Raw genomic sequence first — 21203 nt, forward strand, 5'->3', positions numbered from 1 at the left:
ATTCCATCAGTGCAACAATCAGGGACATTTAGGGGCTCTCTGCAATGGAGAATACCATCTATACCCAGAGAAACAACTGTGGAGTTTGAACAAAGACCAAGGACTATTACCTTAAATTCAGGAAAAAAACTGATATCTTATTGTCTGATCTTGCTATCTCTTATACTTTATATTTCTTCCTTAAGGATATGATCTCTCTCTCATCACACTCAATTTGGATCAATGTATACCATGGAAACAATGTAAAGACTGACAAATTGCCTTCTGTGGGGGGTGGGGGAGGGAAGTAAGATTAGGGGAAAAATTGTAAACTCAAAATAAATAAAATCTTTAATAAAAAATAAAAAAAAGATTTATAAACCCTACCAGATTATCAAAGGGATCCACTACACAGAAAAGGTTAAGAATCCCTGGTCTTATCCTTGATCAAAGGAGATACAAAAGAGTCAGCAGGTGCAATGTCTTCCCCCCAGGGAAAACCAGGTGTGGAGAACACCAGAAAAGATAAAGGAGTATACACAAAGCAAAAGAATTAAATGCAAACTAATGTAGAGGATACAGATTGCATAGGACTAACTAACAGGAGTATGCACAAATTATATAATGCTCACCTCCAAACATCATCAAATGTTTCTACTTCTTAGAAGTAGATGATGTTTGGAAATGTGCATTAAGAGGAAAGAGGAAGCTCAAGATGTGTGGTCTTGATTTTCTCTATAAAGTAATAATTATGTTTGGCTTTCATTCTCAAAGAAGACCATGACAGGGAACTGATACCATGACAAGCACATGAATTGGATTTGAATGAGGGGGTGCTGTGCAAAGTCACCAGCCTCGCTTTCTCCTCCAGAACCATCTGGGTCCAGTGATCAGATATGAATCAGAATGACTGGAGATGGCCCTGGATGTGAGACAATCAGGGTTAAGTGACTTGTCCAAGTTCACACAGCAAGTAAATGTCAAGCTTTTGAGGCTGGATTCAAACTCCCTTCCTTCTGACTCTAAGGCCAGTGTCTCTACAAATAGGTACTGAAAGACAGTAATGTGGGAATGATGTTGGGGGGGGGGGCGGTCTGAAGAGATAAGAAAAGATTTGGAATAGTCATAGAGAAGAATTTGAAAGAAACAATAAATAAAGAAGAGTGAAATTTCTCCACATTAGTGGGAGCCCAGTAGAGATGAGATAATTTGAATTCATAGTAGAGCCAGTTGACATGGTTATATGTAGGTGGTAGGTCATAGTAGGGGCAGCATGCTACCATGCCATACATAGAAGCATTAGATATTTCAGTTTCTAAAACCTCCCTCCCTGAATAGTGCTCCATGCTTCCCCAGCTGCTCAGTTTGTTTAGTCATACTTTGATTTCTTCCCTTTTCCCACTCCCAACTGATTCAGGAACTCAGACATTCATTAAGTGTGGGACCTTAAGTTATTTAACCTCTTTATGTCTCAGTTTCCTCAGTTGTAAAATAATGGGTTACGTACTCCTATAATTTGTGCATTCTCCTTTTAGTTAGTCCTGTATGCATTATTATTTTTTTTTGCAAGGCAAATGGGGTTAAGTGACTTGCCCAAGGCCACACAGCTAGGTAATTATGAAGTGTCTGAGGCTGGATTTGAACTCAGGTACTCCAGGGCCAATGCTCTATCCACAGCACCACCTAGCCGTCCCCATTCTGTATTCTTTACATTAGTCTGCATTTAATTCTATATTGCTTTGTGCATATTCCTTTATTTTTTCTGGTGTTCTCACCTGGTTTTCCCTGGGGGAAGATATTGCACCTGCTGGTTCTTTTATGTCTCCTATGATCTAGAATAGGGTTTCTGGACATAGTGGGTACTCAATAAAAGTTGGTGACTTGGTTCTTACAGGAAGAGGTCCTACCAAGTCCGAGCATGAAAGACCAAGACAAGAGGAGGAATGGACAGGTCCAACATCAGAACCACAGCTTCCTAGCCTACAAAATAACAGATGTCCCACCCTGGTACCTCTGTGTCTTTCTGGGGATTCAGGTAAGATCATGAGACCAAAAATACTCACACCAATTGTGGAATTCAACATTGAAAAAAATCTGATCCTTAAGTGAAATGATATATTTTCTGGACTTTTTTGACCATTCTAAAAACATAGTTGGTCTGAGTAGCTAGACAATTACAAATTCATGCTTTGTCAACGCTGATCTAATATATTATAGTGTTTTTGAGTAATAAGCAAAATGATTATTTTTTTACTGTGCCAGAAACAATGCCTGATTGGAATTTGATGCCTTTCCCTGACCATGGTAATTTAATGTAATTTTGAGAGCTTAGGACAAGTGACTGAAGGAGGAGGTTGGATTGTAATTGGCTCAGTTGCTAAAGGGTTTGACTTGGAGACAGCAAGACCTACATTTATATCTTATTTTAGGTCTTTCTAGCCCTGGAAAGTCATTTAACTTCTCAGCTTCAACCAACCAACGAATAATCAATAAACATTTTTTAAACTCCTACTATGTGCCCCAGTTTCCTCATCTATAAAAAGGTACTTGCCACTCAGGGTTGTGAGATTCAAACAATAAAATGGAAAGCACTTTGCAAAGCTTAAAGTGTTAAATATGATGACTGATGATAATGATAATGGTGATGATGGTGATGGTGATGATGGTGATGGTGATGATGTTGGTGGTGATGATGGTGATGATGGTGATGGTGATGATGGTGATGATGGTGTTGATGGTGATGGTGATGGTGATGATGTTGGTGGTGATGATGGTGATGGTGATGATGGTGATGGTGATGATGGTGATGGTGATGATGGTGATGATGGTGATGGTGATGATGGTGATGGTGATGATGTTGGTGGTGGTGGTGGGGATGATGTTGATAAGGATGGTCATCCTACTCCTCCAAAGTAGATCCACAGAGATTGGAGGGAGAGGTTACCCTGTTTTGTGGAGTGATTCAATTTCTATGTGGTGCTTCTGAGACTAGGACTGGGATTTGAATGCCCATGTGGACCAATTAGCATTGCTTTGCTTAGGAAAAGAATGATGGGCCCAGGGTTCTCCCTGGGCCTTGACCAACCAGCAAGTCACTAAATGTTAGCTGAAGATCTTTACCTACATGAGATTTACCAATCTGACTCATTGTCACCACTAGAAACATAATTTCAAAGTGGATGTTCCTCTATAATGGTCTTTTGGATCTTTTTTTTAATGTGAAGGATGAGAAAAGACAAGAATTTATTAAGCTCCTATAGTGCCAGGCTCTATTGCTAATATTATTCCATTCTTATCTTCATTTTCACAATAACCCTGGGAGTACAGTTGAGGAAATTGAGGCAAATTGAATTGAAATGACTTGCTTAGGGTCACATAGCTACTAAGTATATGAGGCGGGATTTGAACTCAGGTCTTCTTGACTGCAGGTCCAGCTCTTTCTATCCACTTCTCTAGGTAAGGAAATCCCCAGGGGAAAAAGTCCCTTAACCTTCATTCCCAACTGTAAGGTTCTCCCTCATTCCCACCCCATACCACCCTATATGTTAATCCATTCATTTGTTTTTTTCTCCACCATTACATTTTCAGAAATTATGGCAGAACTCAGGAAATAACAGGAAAGTTCCAGGGAGACAGTGGTTAGCATCAGGAAGTGTGGTGATGAGAAAAAATCAGATTCCAGCCATCCCTAACTTGATCTATTTTTGTTATTATTCAGTCATGTCTAACCCTATAGGACCCCTGGATCCTACTGTTCATGTAGTTTTCTTAGTAAAGATACTGCCACTTCCTTCTCCATTAGATTAAGGCAAATAGAGGTTAAGTGTCTTTCCCAGGGACATATAGCTAGTAGGTATTTGAGGCCAAATTTTAATTCAGGACTTCTTGACTCCAGGTCCAGAGGTCTATCTGCTGAGCCAGGTAGCTGCCTCTTATTTTATCCTACCCACCAACTAAACGTTGATTTTGACAGAACCTGTTATGTCCACAGGGAAGGGAGCAGTGCTAGATTCTTCATGCCATTCTCTTTCTCTTTTCCTGCAGCATTATCTCACAGCCCTGGGGGGCCTTGTGGCTGTGCCTCTCATCCTGTCCAAAGATCTGTGCCTGCAGCATGACCCCCTGACCCAGAGCTACCTCATCAGCACCATCTTCTTTGTCTCTGGCATCTGCACTCTCCTTCAGGTTCTTTTAGGGGTCAGGTAGGCTTCCATGTTGATTGGTTGATTTCATGATGGTGTGCATGAATGGGTTCTGGATAGTGGATGATTGTGCTTGAGATTTCTCAGTCACCAATGGAGTAAAACAAGGATGTGTCCTTGCTCCCATACTTTTTAGCATGATGTTTTCAACCATGTTATTAAATGCTTTCACTGAGGATGAACACAGTCTCAAGGTCAGCTACTGCACCAATGGCTAAATCTTCAACTTTCGGAAACACAGAAGCTGTTAAATGAAAAATGAAACATGGTTTACCAGCAGGATAGTTCATACATTACTAAGAAGGCAGTATTTAATTCCATCAAAAGTAAAGTTCAAGTGAAGCTTAGAGAGATGCAGGACTCTTGGCTCAGTAAGAAGGTAGATGAAATTCAGTTTTATGCAGATAGTAAGATAATATGATCGTATGCTGCCCTGAAGGCTATTTTTTGGACCAAAGATCTATGGGTGTATCAAAGCTACTCAGTGCTGATGGATCCACATTGATTAACAATAGGAACATGATCTTAGAGAGATGGGCTGAACACTTGATAGCATTTTTATAGACCATCATCAATCAGTGCAGAAGCCATTGACCATTGAAGTTAATCAGTCCATAGTTGAACTTTTACCTAAAGAAGAGGTTTTGAATACTATTAGGTACCTCTCAAGTAGCAAAGCACCTGGTGCCGCTTCTACATTGCTCATCCAAAAATTGACTGAAATTTTCCAGGTTATATGGCATGAAGAAGTTATCCCCTAAGAGTTCAAGGATGCTTCCATTGTCTGTCTCTATAAAGGTAAAGGGAATAGATTGTCCAGTGACAATCACAGGGCTGTGTCTATTCTTTGTCATTGCTGGTTAGATTCCTGCCAGAGTCCTTTTCAATACACTGACCCTTCACCTGGAAGATGTTACCTCCCTGAGAGCTACTGTGGCTTCAGAAAGGGTCAAGGAATAGTTGATATAGAGTTGGTGCCCAACAACTCCAGGAAAAATGCCAGGAACAGAATAGAGGTCTGTATACAACATTTATAGATCTGACCAAGGCTTTTGATACTGTCAGTCATGTGGACTTATGGAAAATTATGTCAAAATTTGGTTGCCTGGAGAAGTTCATCAGTATTGTAATATCAACTTCATGATGTCATGCTTGCCCAGATTCTGGATGTTCTTGGGTGGATGATACTCTTGAAGTTTCCTGGTCACCAATGGAGTGAAACAAGGATGTGTCCTTGCTCCCATACTTTTTAGCATGATATTTTCAGCCATGTTATCAAACACCTTCTCTGAGCATGAACATGGCATCAAGGTCGACTAACACACTGATGGCAAATTCCTTAATTTGAAAAGGCTTCAAACCAAGACCAAAGTGGAGGGAGTATTGATGTATGATCTTCTGTTTATAGATGACTGTGCACTCAATACATCTTCTGAAGCTGAGATACAACAAAGTATAGATTGATTCTCTGCTGCTTGTGCTAATTTTGGTTTAACAATTAACATCACGAAAACACAGGTGCTCCATTAGCCAGCCCCACACCATCCATATGTGGAACCACTGATTACAGCAAATGAAGTTTTGAGTACTGTGGACAAGTTCACTTACCTGAGCAGTGTCCTTTCCAAGAAGGTACATATTGACAATGAAGTTGACACTGGCATTGCCAGATATAGCTCAGTATTTGGGAGGTTCTGAAAGAAAGTATGAAAGAGAAGAGGTATTAGACTGACTACCAAATTGAAGGTCTACAGAGCTATTTTGCTGACTTCACTGCTATATGCCTGTGAAACCTGGACAGTCTACCAGCCCCATGTCAGGAAACTGAATCGTTTCCATTTAAGTTGTCTTAGGAAGATTCTGAAGATCCTCTGGAAGGAGAAGACACCAGAAACTGCATACTTTCTTGAGCTAAACTGCCTAGCATTCTGACATTACTATGGAGAGTGCAACTGTGATGGGTTGGACACGTTGTTAGAATGCCAGATGTACACTTGCCAAAAAAACCCCTATTTTACGGAAGCTTCACACAGGACAAGTGCTCACAAGGGTGTCAGAAGAAGTGATACTGAGACACCCTGAAGATCTCATTGAAGGACTTTAAAATTGATTGTGCAGCATGGGAGACACTGGCACAGGACCACCCACATGGCGTGCCCTCATCAATGAGGATGCTGCACTCTATGAGGAAGGCAGAATTGAAGCAACTCAAAGGAAATGATGACATAAATTTAGAGTACCTACCCTAGGAGTTTACAGCCTGTAGTAGAATTTTTTGAGCTTGTATTGGTCTGATCAGCCACAGTAAAACACACTGTAATTTGTGTCAAATATAGTGGCAGGCATGGGAGACTTTCCTTGAAGATATAAAGAGGGGAAATACTTTCCATTTTTGAATTGCTCTAATTGTGAGGATGTTGTCCTTCACATTGCACCTACAATTTTTACCTTAGCATAAGCAGTAGAGAATCGACCCAAACTTTGTTGCATCTCAATTTCAGAGGCTACGTTTTGAGCATACAATCATCTGCTAACAGAAGATCATGCACCAACACTCCCTCCACTTTGGTCTTGGCTTGTAGCCTTTACAAGTTGAAGGATTTGCCATCAGTGGGTAGTTGACCCTGAGGCCATGTTCATCCTCAGTGAAGGTGTTTGATAACATGGCTGAAAACATCATGCTAAAAACATGGGAGGAAGGACACATCCTTGTTTCACTCCATTGGTCTGGGAAATCTCAAAAGCATCATCCACTATCTAGAACCTGGGCAAGCATGCCATCATAAAATTGATGTACAATGCTGATGCACTTCTCTGGGCAACCAAATTTTAACATAATTTCCCATAAATCCTCATGACTGATAGAATCAAAGACCTTGGTCAGATCTACAAATGTTGTATACAGACCTTGGTTCTACTCTTGGCATTTTTACTGGAGTTGTCATGCAGCTAATACCCATAACACTATTCCTGGCTCTCAGGGAGGGCTCTCAGGGATCTTCAAGGTGAAGGATCAGCCTATTGAGAAGGACTCTGGCAGAAATATTACCAGCAATGATTAAAAGAGAAACACCCCTGTGATTATCACAGGATGATCTTTTCCTTTTACTGTTATAGAGAAGGACAATGCAGGCAGCCTTGAATTCTAGGGGGATAGCCTCTTTATGTCATATAGCCTGGAAAATTTCAGTCAATTTTTTGGATAAGCAACGGATCCCCTGCCTTGTAGATCTTAGCTGGAATAGAATCAGTACCAGTTGCTTTGCTACTTGAAAGGAAACCTGATGCCATTCTTCTTCATTTGGAATTTCAGCAAGGGACTAATTGACTTCAACTGGAGGTAAATGGTCAGTGGCTTCTGCATTGATTGATGATGGTCTGTTAAGTCCCTATCATTAATCAATGTATATCTATCAGCACTGAATAGTTGAGGTGCACCATAGGTCTTTGACCCATAAATAGCCTTCAGGACATCATAAAAGCATTTGGTTTGTTACTATCTGCATAAAATTGAATTTCATCTGCCTTCTTACTGAGCCAAGAGTCCTGAAACTCTCCAAACTGCGCCTATACTTTACTTTTGATGGAATTAAATACTACCTTCCAAAAATGGATGAACTATCCTATATATAGGTAAACCCCATAGAGTTCTCATTTTTCATTCAGCAGCTTCTATATTTCCCCATCATTTTCATCAAACCAGTCTTGGTGTTTGTGAATGTTTTGGCCCAGATGAACAATTGCAGTGCTGTATATCAGACCTCTGAAGGCTGCCTACTCTTTTTCTGGTCCACTGTTACCAACTGTGTGTTGGCTCAGTTTTCCCTTCAGTTAGCAACAAACTGTCCCTGCTCAGAGAGACACTCTAATCTCTTGACATTAATTCTTCTAGCATTCTTTTTGCTTTGGGGTCGCTGCTTTGGTTGAATGTAAATATTTAGCTTAGAGAGGATGAGTCTGTGATCAATCCGACACTCTGCACCACACATTGCCTTTGTCACTCTCTCATTCTGTCTGTATCTTCTCCTTACAATCACATAGTATAATAGATACCAATGTTTGCTATGAGGGTGACAGTGTTTGTGATGAGAAGGTCATAAGATGTGCAAGTCTTCAGTTATAGATGTTGCTGTTTTCAACTCCATTCCTCTCAAGGACTATCTGCCATGTCTGGTAATCTGAGCCCACTCTAGCATTAAAGTCACCCAGAATTAAGTCATTCACTGCATCTAGAACCATCACCAGTTGTCTTATCTGTCTTACTATGCTGCATCATAATGACTTTGGAAGAGAGAGTGAGGAAGATGACTTCATGTAGCTCTACCTCACTTAAATCCAGTTTACCCATGCAACAAAAGACATCACTCATAATCATTCCTCAAAGTCCTGTGGCAACAAGCAAGTAATGAAGCAGCAGGTGTGGATACACTGTGAGCTGTAGTCACAACCCTGCACACAGGTGGTCCAGGCCATAAGATCATTTCCCCACCGAAAGCAGCAGTGATTTATGGCAGCCCTTTGGGTGATTAAGCAGCCCTTTTAAGGATGGAACTGCTCACCTCTTGATGTGAGGAAGGAGGTAGAAAAGGTGCCTTAAAAATTATCTGGGGAGACTTCCAAGTTGGAGCCAAGATGGTGGCATGAAGCTAACCTGCTCCTGGAGACTTTTCCTACCAAAGATAAATGAAGCCTCTACTCTGACACTCACACTACAGATGCCACCAAGAAAAAGAGAAGATTCAAAGAAGTTTTCAACTGTAGACATCATAGAGGATCTTCAGTGAAGGTCTGTCTCTTGGGGAAAAAGGGGAAGTAAAACCCAGGAGGCGGAAGAATAGGAAAAGCCAGCAGCAGGCTTTTAGCCACAGTGCAATCCAGATCTCAACAGTTTAATAATTATAGAGGCCCTGGCAGCTAACTAGCAAGTCAGCAGGGAGAATCCCAACCTTAAATAAAGTCTGAACCCTGAGAGAACCAGTTAAAAGACAGGACTGGGTCAGGAACAATCCTCTGTTAAGTCAGTACCTGGACATAAAAGAGGAAACAAACCTCTGTAAAGACAAGGCCTGGACTGCATAGGCAACATCTTGGCCAACAAGGAGCCAGGGATCAGGCCCCAGTCCCAGCAAAACAAAAGCTTTGGTCTATACTCCATTTACTCCAGGAGCAGAGCTACAACAACAAAAATGAACAAAAAAGGTAAGAGAATGCTCACTATATAAAAATACTTCACAGATAAAGATAGTAGCAATGCCATGTCTGAAGAAGAAAGCAGTGAAAAATTACTCACAAGGGAAGTTCATCAAAAAACTTAAAAAATACTTTAAAAACCAAAGAAGAAAGAAAGAAGAAAAATGGAAAAAAGAAATGAAAATTATGCATGAAAACTGTGACATGTTGACCAAAGAAATCAACTCCATTAAAAGTAAAAATAACCAACTGGAAAAGGAAATATGGAAGATAATTGAAGAAAATAAAATTCCAAAAATTAGAATTGAACAGTTGGAAACTAATGAATCTACAAAACTACAAGATTCCATAAAACAAAATGAAAAGGCTGAAAAAATTGAAGAAAATGTAAAGTACCTTCTAGGGAAAACCTGGAAAACAGATCCAGAAGAGACAATCTACGAATTACTGGACTACTAGAAAGCCTGGACCAACAGAAGAACCTGGAAAACATCATGTAGGAAATTATAAGGGAAAACTTCCCTAGCCTACTAGAACAAAATAACAATATCACAATGGAAAGAATCCACAGAACCCCTCCAGAAAGACACTTCAGGATAAAAAACTGTGTGTGGGATAAAAATCCACTTTAAAAAATATAGAGAGACTCCTCTGAACAAAAAAGAAAGTTATTTTGGCTTTTCTCAAGAAAAAGGAACACTCCAAGTCTCACAAAGGTAGTGAAAATCAAGGAGTTTCCCCAAGGTGAAAGTCAAGCAAGATTATATGGCCTAATGGGATTCTCCCCTCCCTAGCCCCCTGTCTTCCAATTTGATTGGTTAAGGTTTTCAGAGTTACAATCTTTACTCGAAAAAATCTACCTGGTAACAAAGAGAAGAATAAAATGTTTTCATAGAATATTACCTCACCATGGTGAGGATATCAAAAGATTTCTAATGACCTTTTGTTGTCTATCTAAATGAATTAATGTCTGAATATGCAAGGTCTTCTAAAAAATCTACTATCTTCTTAGTTTAATACTTATCATCAAAAATGAGGAGACAATCTACTGTTCTCCCAGTCTATCATCAAATAGGTGGCTAAATAAGACTGCAAGGTCTCTTCTCTGGAAGTATTCCACTATTTCCCTCCTTAACAGAATCAGGAGGATGTCTGGCTGGGAATGCAAGGTCTTTCTGGAAATAGTCCCTTGTTTCCCTACCCAACAGAATCGGGAGGTGTCTGATTGAGAATACAAGGCCCCTCTCCCTCTTTTCTTTTAAGAATAGTCTAAGAGTAACAGTCTGTCTTTATTTTAATGATTTTTAACCCTGAGAGGACTTCACTAGGAATATTAACTCTTAAGAAGGAATATTCCACTCAGCTGTAATAGCCAAATTCCATATCCCTCAAATAAAAGAAAGAGTATTGCAAATAGCAAAAAGAAAACAATTCAAATACAAAGGGAACACAATCAGACAAACACAGGACCTATCAACCTCAACACTGAAGAATCAGAAGAACTGAAATAATGTATTTCAGAGAACTAAGGACCTGGGATTACAATCCAGAATGTACTACCCTGAAAAATTCAGCATTTACTGTTAGGGAAAAAGATGTATGTTCAATGAAATACAGGACTTCCAGAACTTCCTGGCACAAAGACCAGAACTGAACAGAGAATTCAATCGCCAAATACACGACTGAAGAATTACATAAAAAAAATGATAAATGAAAAAGGGGCCTGAAAAAACAAAATTATTTTAAACAAATGTTGGTCCCTAAAAGCAAAGATATAATAATTCTAATTCTTTAGAACTTTACTTCTCTAAGGAAAATTAGAGGGTAGAATATAATTGAAGAGAATGAACCTAAAGGATATGGGTATAATTGGGTCTTGTCCCATAATTGAAGTGGTTCAAGATGATATCACTCTGCTTGAGACAAAAAGCCCTGGAAAAATAAAGGATTGTTAAGTGTCTCTTTATACAATGAATCACTTTAATCTCAAGGTGCTGAACACCTTGTCTAATGAGTGGATCATAAACGGTGAGAATAAGAGACAATGTCTCTCTTCCTTAAAATCATTTGTAAAGTTCTTAGTGAGACCTCCTGAGCCGGCCAGTACTTAGAGATCTTCAAGATGCTTACAGTTAATTAGATCAGAGTCTTGTGCTTCACTTAACAAGGGGTTAAGTACCCTGGGTTGGGGGCAGGGGTGGGGGGCACAGAGTGAGGGGGGCACGGAGTGGGGGGGCTATAGGGGGAGAGACAATTGGCCTTGGTTCACTCAACAAGGTGTTAAGTACCCTGGGTGGGGAGGGGGGAGGTAAAGTGTGAAAAAAATAGGTCTAGGGGGAGGGGCACAAACAGTTCAAGAAATGAAATGGCGTTGGATGATACTTTGGCTCATGAGGAACATTGTGTGTACTTGAAAGAGACTTGAAAAGGAGTAAAGTAAAAAATGATTATAATTGCAATTTGATGCAATTTGAGTCAATGCTGCTAATCAAACAAGTAAACAATCCATGATGATATCTTAATAACAATAGGAGCTTATCAAGGAATCAAATAATCAAACTGTTTGATGTTACCTGATTAATAATATTAGAGCACCAAGGGAAGAGGCACAAAAATTTACAATTTCAGAGGGAAAGAAGGGGGAGTGTGAATGCTGAATAAATTCTATTCAATAGATTTAGCCTAATGAGGGAATAAGATACATTCCCACTTGGGTTTAAAAATCTAACTTAATCTACAGGCAAGGGGAGAATAGGGAACGGGAAAGATAAGGGAAGAAGGGATTGATAAAAGGGAAGGAAAGGTATAAGTGAAAATAAACTGAAAGTTAAATTTCTAAAAGAAAAGTCAAAGGGGAAAGGTAGTAAAATTTTTGGTGAGGAAGAATAAGAGAAAAGGAAAGAGATAAATATAAATGGAGAAAGATAGCATGGAAGGAAATACAGAATTAGTAATCTTAACTGTAAATGTGAATGGGATGAATGTCCCATAAAATGGAAATGAATAGCAGAATGGATTAAAAACCAGAATTCTTTATTATGTTGTTTACAAGACACATTTGAAGCAGAAAGATATTCACAGGTTAAAGGTAAAAGGTTGGAGCAAAATATATTATGCCTCATTGGGAGTAAAAGAATCTGGGGTAGCCATCCTAATCTTAGACAAAGTAAAAGCAAAAATCAATCTCATTAAAAGGGATGGGGGGGGGGGGCGGCTAGGTGGAGCAGTGGATAGAGTACCAGCCCAGGAGTCAGGAGTACTTGAGTTCAAATCCAGCCTCAGGCACTTAATAATTACCTAGCTGTGTGGCCTTGGGCAAGCCACTTAACCCCATTGTCTTGCAAAAATAAAAAAAAAAAGGGGATAAGGAAGGGGGCAGTGAGAAGGCAGGAATTCCTTGAAACTCATTCCCCCTAAAACTCCAAAATCCATCAAATTATGACTCTAGCCAAAATTTAGAGGGGCAGGAACTCACAGAAAGACCGAGATACAATTTCCCAGTCCAAGACAACTTAGAAGTTCTATAGGAAAGGTCTGTTCCACAGGGCCTGGGGGCTGGAAAAATCCCCAGTGCAGCCACAGCTGTAGTGCAGCACAGCCAGCTGGGTGCCTTGATCTGTGGCAGAGGGGGTGGTTTCCAGATCTCTTGGCCCAGGGATTATCAGGGACAGCCAGAGGGCGTGGTGAGAGAACTCTGCCACACCAGAATGAGTGAGGAGCAGAGCTGTGGCCTCAGAGCAGCCCTGTAATGAGAACCTGCAGCGGGAGTTGGCAGAGCCACCCAGCACATCCAGAGCTCTCAACCCATAGACCATAAAGTGGTCGGGGGGGAGACTACAGATGTATCTCTGCTTTCTCCTGGGACAGGACTCTGATGTTTTCCCACACTCAGATCCAGGTTGCAGTCTGGGCCCCAACAACACCACCATAGCTGTGCAGGGACCATTTTCACAGCTCCAGGGCAGAGGGGAGGACCTGAACACAGGCAAGAGAGCAGTCAGAGCCTTTCATAAGACCATGAAGGAATTAAGGTTCCTATGGGATGTTCCCCCAAAACCTTGGAAGTGCAGTAAATCAATCATAGGCTGAGGAAATGAGCAAACAACAGTAAAAGAAGAATGTGACCATAGAAAATTACTTTGGTCCCATGGAGGATCAAAATACATACTCAGATGACAACAAAATTGAAGCTTCTGTATCCAAAACCTCCAAGAGAAAGGCTATGGATGAACTCAAAAGAGACTCTGAAAAGCAATTAAGGGAGGTAGAGGAAAAATTGGGAGGAGAAATGAGAGCGATGCAGATAAATCATGAAAACCAAGCCAGCAGTTTGGTGAAAGAAATACAAAGAATACTGAAGAAAATAATATGTTAAAAAGTTTAGGCTAAATGGAAAAAGCAACACAAAAGGCAAACGAGGAGACTACCTTAAAAAGCAGAATTGGTCAGCTGGAAAAGGAGATAAAAATGTTCTCTGAAGAAAATAACTCCTTCAAATGCAGAATGAAACTAAAGGAAGCTGATGACTTTGTGAGAACTCAGGAAGAAATAAAACTATACTAACCCCCCCCCCCCTCACAATTAGAAGAAAATGTGAAATACCCCATTGGAAAAACAATTGACATCAAAAACAGATCCAGAAGAGATAATTTAAAAATTATTGGGCTACCTGAAAGTCTTGACCAGGAAAAGAGCCTAGACTTCATTTTCAAAGCAATAAAACAGCAAAATTGCCCTGAAATCCTAGAAGCAGAGGATAAAATCGAAATTGAGGGAATTCACTGATCACCTCTTGAAAGAGAGCCCAAAAGAAAAACTTCCAGGAATATTATAGCCAAACACCAAACTCCCAAGTCAAAGAGAAAAATATTAAAAGCTGACAGAAACAAGCAATTCAACTACTATGGCTCTATAGTCAGGATTACTATAGACAGGATCTGGCAGCATCTACATTAAGGGCTTGGAATATCGTATTCCAGAAGGCAAAAAAATCTTGGTTTACAACTGAGAATCAACTAACCAGAAAAACTGAACATCTTTCAGGGGAAAAGATGGACTTTCAATAAAACAGGGGACTTTCAAACTTTCCTATTGAAACAACCAGAGCTGAACAGAAAGTTTGATCTTCAAGTATAGGATTTGGGGGAACCAGAGAGGGGGTGGATGAGAAGGACTAATTATGAGGATTCAGTGATGTTCAATTGCTTGTATTCCTGCATGGGAAGAAGATACTGATAACTCATATGAACTTTCTCATTTATAAGAGCAATTAGAGGGAATATATATAGACAAAGTACAGGAAGGAGCTGAGCATAATGGTGTAATATAGTAAAAAAGATGTAATCAATGGGTGATAAAGGAAAGTACTGGGAGGAAGAGAAAGGAGAGGAAGAAAGGGCTAAGATATTTCACAGAAGAATCAAGAAAAGCTTTTTTTTTCCAATAGAGTTGAATGGGAGAAGGTGAGGGGGAATGAGTGAGCCTTCATTCTCATCAGAAATGGCTCAGAGAGAAAATAACAAACACACTTAATAGGGTATAGAAATCTATTTTACCCTAGAGGAAAAATGAGAGGAAAGAGATGGGATAAAGAGGAATGGGGGGGGAAGGGGAAGTAGATAATAGAAGAGATGGAAGATCATGGGAGAGGGTACTCAGATATAACACACTTCTGAACAGAGACAGGATGAAAGGAGAGAGAGAGAATGGAATAGATGAGAATAGGGAGGAATAGAGTGGAGGAAAATACAGCTAGTGATAGCAACCATGGGAAAAATATTGAAGCAACTTCTCTGGTGGCTATGATGGAGAAGGCAACTCATCCCAGAGACAGAATCATTGGAATCTGAACACAGACTGAAGTACACTTTTTTTCCTCTCTCACTATTCTTGACATTTCTCATCTTTTTAGAGGGAGGAGGGTTTATGGTTACTCTCACAACAAGATTATTGTAATAATGTGAAATAAATAGACAAAAAAAAGAAAAAATGGATAAGGAAGGAAACTACATTTTCTTAAAAGGCACCATTGGTAATGAAGCTATATTATTACTAAACATGTATGCACCTAGTGGTATACATCCAGATTCCTAGAGGAAAAGCTGAGTGAATTACTTTAATAATGGGAGACCTCAATATCCCTCTCTCAGAACTAGATACATCTAACAACAAAATAAACAAGAAGGAAGTTAGGAAGGTGAACTTAGAAAACTTAGATATGATAGACCTTTGGAGAAGACTTAATGGGGTTTCTCAACTATACATGGCACCTTCACCAAAATTGATCATGTACCAGGGCACAAAACTTTAAAATCAAATGCAGGAAGTCAGAAATAATAAATACACACTTCTCAGACCATGATACAATAAATATTACATGTAATAAAGGGTCAGCAAGAGATAAACTAAGAATTAAGTAGAAATTAAATAACTTTATCTTAAATAATGGATGGATCAAATAACAAATAATACAAATAATCAAGAATTATATCCAAGATAATGATAATAATGAGATATTATACCAAAATTTATGGGATGCAACAAAGGCAGTTTTGAGGGGAAACCTTATATCTCTAAATGCTTATCTGAATAAAATAGAGAAAGAGGAGATAATGAATTGGGTATGCAAGTAAAAAAGCTAGAAAAAGAACAAATTAAACAACCTCAATTAAATACCAAATTAGAAATTCCGAAAATCAAGTGAGAGATCAATAAAATAGAAAGCAAGAAAACTATTGATCTTATACATAATACTAAGAGTTGGTCTTATGAAAAAAACCAATAAAATAGACAAACCTTTAGTTAATCTGATTTTAAAAAAAAGAAAGAAGATAACCAAATTACCAGTATCAAAAATGAAAAGAGTGAACTAACCACTAATAAGGAGGAAATTAAAGAGATAATTCGGAGCTACTTTCCCAAACTATATATATGCCAATAAATTGGACAACTTGAATGAAATGGATGAAATTTACAAAAATGCAAACTGCTGAGTTTAACAGAAGGGGAAATGAATTACTTTAATAACCCCATTTCAGCAAAAGAAATTGAAGAAAACATCAATAAACTCCCTAAGAAAAAGTCTTTGTGTCCAGATGGATTTACAAATGAATTCTACCAAACATTTAAGCAACAATTAAATACCTATTCCACATAAACTATTAAAAAAATAGGAGAGGAAAGAGTTCTGCCCAACTCTTTTTATGACACCAGCATGGTGCTGATACCAAAACCAGAAAAAAACAAAACAGACAAAGAAAATTATAGACCAATCTCCCTAATGAATATTGATGCACAAATCTTAAATAAAATTTTAGCAACAAGGCTATAGCAAGTTAGTACCAGGAAAAAAAACACCATGATCAGGTTGGATTTATACCAGGCAGGCAGGGATGGTTCAATATTAGGAAAACACTAACATAAACATATCAAAGGTAAAACCAACAGAAACCATATGATTATCTCAAAAGATACTTTAAAAAGTCTTTGATAAAATACCACATCCACTCCTATTAAAAACACTAGAAAGTTTAGGAATAAATGGAGTTTTCCTTAAAATAATAAATAGTATCTATCTAAAATCATCAACAAATATATTTAATGGGAATAAACAGACCATTTCCAATAAATTCAGGAGTGAAACAAGGGTGCCTATTATCACCATTACTATTCAATATAGTATTGGAAATGCTAGTAATAGCAATAAGAGAAGAAAAAGAAATTGAAGGAATCAGAATTGGCAATGAGGAAACAAAACTTTTACTTGTTGCAGATGATATGACGGTATGCCTAGAGAACCTGAGAAAAATCATCTAAAAAAACTCCTTGAAACAATTAACAAATTCAGCAAAGTAGCAGGATATAAAATTAATGCACATAAATCATCAGGATTTCTAAATATGAACAACAAAGCCCAAGAACAAGATATAGAAAGAGAAATTCCATTTAAAATAACTGTAGACAACATTAAGTACTTGGGAATCTACTTCCCAAGACAAACCCAGAAACTGTATGAAACAATTATAAAGCTCTCCTCACCCAAATAAAGTCAGATCTAAATAATTGGAAAAATGTCAAATGCTCATGGTTAGGTCGAGCTAATATAATAAAAATGACAATTCTACCCAAATTAAATTACTTATTCAGTGCCATACCAATTAAACTACCAAATAATTACTTTACCGAACTAGAAAAAATAGTAACAAAATTCGTCTGGAGTATCAAAATGGCAAGAATAGCAAGGGAACTGAGGGGAAAAATTGTAAAGGAAGGTGGCCTAGCTCTACCAGATCTCACACTATACTATAAAGCAGCAGACATTAAAGCTGTCTGGTACTGGTTAAGAAATAGAGTAATGGATCAGTGGATTAGGATAAGTTCAAAAGAAACTACAAACCCAAAGACATCAACCTCTAGGATAAGAACTCACTATTTGACAAAAATTGTTGGGAAAACTGGAAGGAAAACAGTTTGGCAAAAACTAGGCATAGATTCACATCTCACACCCTAAACCAAAATAAGGTCAAAATGGGTGCAGGATTTAGACATAAACAGATAAATAGATAAATTAATAGACAAAAAAAATTCTATCTATCGATCTATTGAAAAGGGATAAATTTAAGACCACACAAGAATTAGAGCACATTATAAACTGCAAAATGAATGATTTTGACTATATTAAATTTAAAAATTTCTGCACTAATAAAATCACTGCTGCCAAAATTAGAAGAAAAGCAAAATACTGGGAAACAATCTTCACAACCAGGAGTTCTGATGAAGGTCTCATTTCTAAAATATATAGATAATTGCATCAAATTTATAAGGTCACAAGTCACTCCCTAATTGATAAATGGTCAAAGAATATGAACAGACAGTCTTCAAATGAAGAAATATATATATATATATATATATATATATATATATATATATATATATACATATGCATATGTATATATATATAATCATATGAAAAAATATTCCAACTCACTATTGATTAGAGAAATGCAAATTGAAACAACGATGAGATATTACCTCACACCTATTAGATTAGAACATATGAGAAAAAGGGAAGATGATCAATGTTGGAGAGGTTGTGGGAGGATTGGGACATTGATGCATTGCTGCTGGAGTTGTGAACAGACCTAACCTTTCTGGAGAGCAGTATGAAACTATGCTTAAAACTTTGACCTAGAAATTCCAATTCTAAGTCTATATCCAGAAGAAATTGTAAAAAATGGGAAAAGTACAACATGTTCCAAAATATTCATGACAGTTCTTTTGTAGTGGCAAAGAATTGGAAATTGAGGGGATGCCCATCAATTGTGTAATGGCTAAACAAGTTGTGGTATATGAATACTATGGAATATTATTGTTCTATAAGAAACCATAAATGGCTGGATTCTAGAGAAGCATGGAATGACTTATAGAATCTGATGCTGAGAGAAGGGAATAGAGTCAAGAGAACAATGTACACATCAACAACATTACAAGATGAACAATCTCTTTTTTTTACTTTTAAAGATTTTATTTATTTTGAGTTTTACAATTTTTCCTCTAATCTTACTTCCCTCCCCCCCACCCCCACAGAAGGCAATTTGTCAGTCTTAACATTGTTTCCATGGTATACATTGATCCAAATTGAGTGTGATGAGAGAGAAATTATAGCCTTAAGGAAGAAACATAAAGTATAAGAGATAGCAGGATCAGACAATAAGATATCAGTTTTTTTTCCCTAAATTAAAGGTAATAGTCCCTGTTCTTTATTCAAACTCCACAGTTCTTTCTCTGGATACAGATGGTATTCTCCATTGCAGATAGCCCCAAATTGTCCCTGATTGTTGCATTGATGGAATGAGCAAGTCCATCAAGGTTGATCATCACCTCCATGTTGCTCTTAGGGTGTACAGTGTTTTTCTGGTTCTGCTCATCTCACTCAGCATCAGTTCATGCAAATCCCTCCAGGCTTCCCTGAATTCCCATCCCTCCTGGTTTCTAATAGAACAATAGTGTTCCATGATATACATACACCGCAGTTTGCTAAGTCATTACCCAATTGAAGGACATTTACTTAATTTCCAATTCTTTGCCACCACAAACAGGGCTGCTATGAATATTTTTGTACAAGTGATGTTTTTCCCCTTTTCAAGATGAACAATCTTGATAGACACAACTCTTCTTAGCAGTTCAGAGATCTTGAACAACTATATTATATTATCCCTATATTATCCCCAACCAGAGGAAGAAAATCAAATCGAAACAAAACACACATAAAAAAGTCTACTGAATCTGATGAACACATATCTTTTATTTATCTTTTCCCCTCTATCCTAATTCCTCATGCCAAAAATTACTAATTTGTTTAACAAAATATGTATGTCAAATGCTGACCTGACTGTTCCCTACTGAGGGGAGGGGGGGGTAGGAAGGAAAGGTGGAGGGAAATTTTGTAACTTGGAAATATGCATATACAAATGGATGAAAATTTAAAAAAAGAAAAAAATTTGTCTGCTTACCCTACCCTGACCTAATTACTGTGGCAGGTGGGGATTTCACATGAGTACTAGCTAATCTCTGTGAATGTGTTAAAGGAGGAAAATGATCTTCATTCAGCACTTACCCTCCTCCCAGTGTATTTTAACACTGGAGAAAAAATTTATAATTCCAGAATTGGAAAGGGACTCTGAAATTTTCTAAACCAGACCTATTGAACTCAAATAGAAACAGTTCCCTACAGGCTGCACAATGATGTAGAAAATAACAAATTAATTTTACATATGCTCTATTTTTATTCATTTTTTGTTAAAGAATTGCAATTATATTTTAATCTGAGGGAGGGGAGTTAGAGGGTCTTGTTAGCCATGAGTTTGACAAGTCTGTTCTAAACCAAACCCTTGTCTGATGATTTAGGATACCATAACAGTAGGACAGAATAGTCTCGGTGTGTTAGGATCCCATGACTACTGACTGTGAAGGTCTCATCATCCTCAGCACAGAGACTAGAGATATATTTAAAAGGTTTTGTCAAGAATGTGTTACTTTGTGAGACAACCAGACCAAGACCATGGTAACCAGAAATGGACAGAACAGGCTAAAGATAGAGAGTCCTTCCTAAGAAGGAGGGTTTGACATGTTGGAGCAGGTGGAACCTGAAAACCACAAAAAGATGGAATCACAATGCAATCATTCTTAGGTATTGAGTAAAAAGTTTTCATGGCTAGCATTTCTTGGCATAATATAGGCACTTTTGGGCCCTATGGGAACAATCCTTAGCTTATTTGAATCGTTGAGTGATGTGATTGTTTTAGGTCTTTAGGGTTGTTCAAACTTGTGAATTATTCAGCAGGGTACATAACCAGAGTTAGCCTGGTGGGAACAGGACCATAACATCTGGTTTGGTTCACCTACCAGTTAAAAGCACAGGTGTCAGGATAGCCTTGCTTTTCTGCTGTAACATGTTGACTGCTTCTGGCTCTCAGGTACCTGGGAAATCAAGAAGTTATTAATATGAAAACCATAAGTCCTTCAGATAGCACCTGGTTCTAGTCAAAGCGATATATTTTGATAGAGAGTGAGAGCAAAGGATTATTGTTTTGTCAAAATCCATGGCTCATTCTGCTTGTTGGGCATTAGCTCTGGAAAACAGGGTATCTCCAAATATCTTGTCAGTGGCATCTCTTGATTACTGCCCAGTAATGATATTCCATGCCTAAGTGAGTTGTCATGCAGATGGCAACATTGCTTAATATATAAAGTCTTTCCAGGAATTTATATTACAAAAATATATAGAACACAGAGAACAGACACAAAAACAGAGGGAAAGTCACCAGATTCCCT

The 21203-nt window shown here is 38.2% G+C and overlaps 1 protein-coding gene across 1 annotated transcript in view; it reads left to right on the forward strand.

The window, feature by feature from the left end:
* Nucleotides 1-21203, forward strand: part of LOC141492907 (solute carrier family 23 member 1-like) — a 67984-nt gene that overhangs the window by 11592 nt on the left and 35189 nt on the right. Inside the window, exons 2-3 of the mRNA XM_074193628.1 lie at nucleotides 1874-2014; nucleotides 4024-4181. Coding sequence (XP_074049729.1) covers nucleotides 1874-2014; nucleotides 4024-4181 — 299 coding nt within the window. The remainder of the gene's footprint in view (nucleotides 1-1873; nucleotides 2015-4023; nucleotides 4182-21203) is intronic.

Source organism: Macrotis lagotis, chromosome 7 (assembly GCF_037893015.1).
Source record: "Macrotis lagotis isolate mMagLag1 chromosome 7, bilby.v1.9.chrom.fasta, whole genome shotgun sequence".
NCBI classification, from domain to species: Eukaryota; Metazoa; Chordata; class Mammalia; order Peramelemorphia; family Peramelidae; genus Macrotis; species Macrotis lagotis.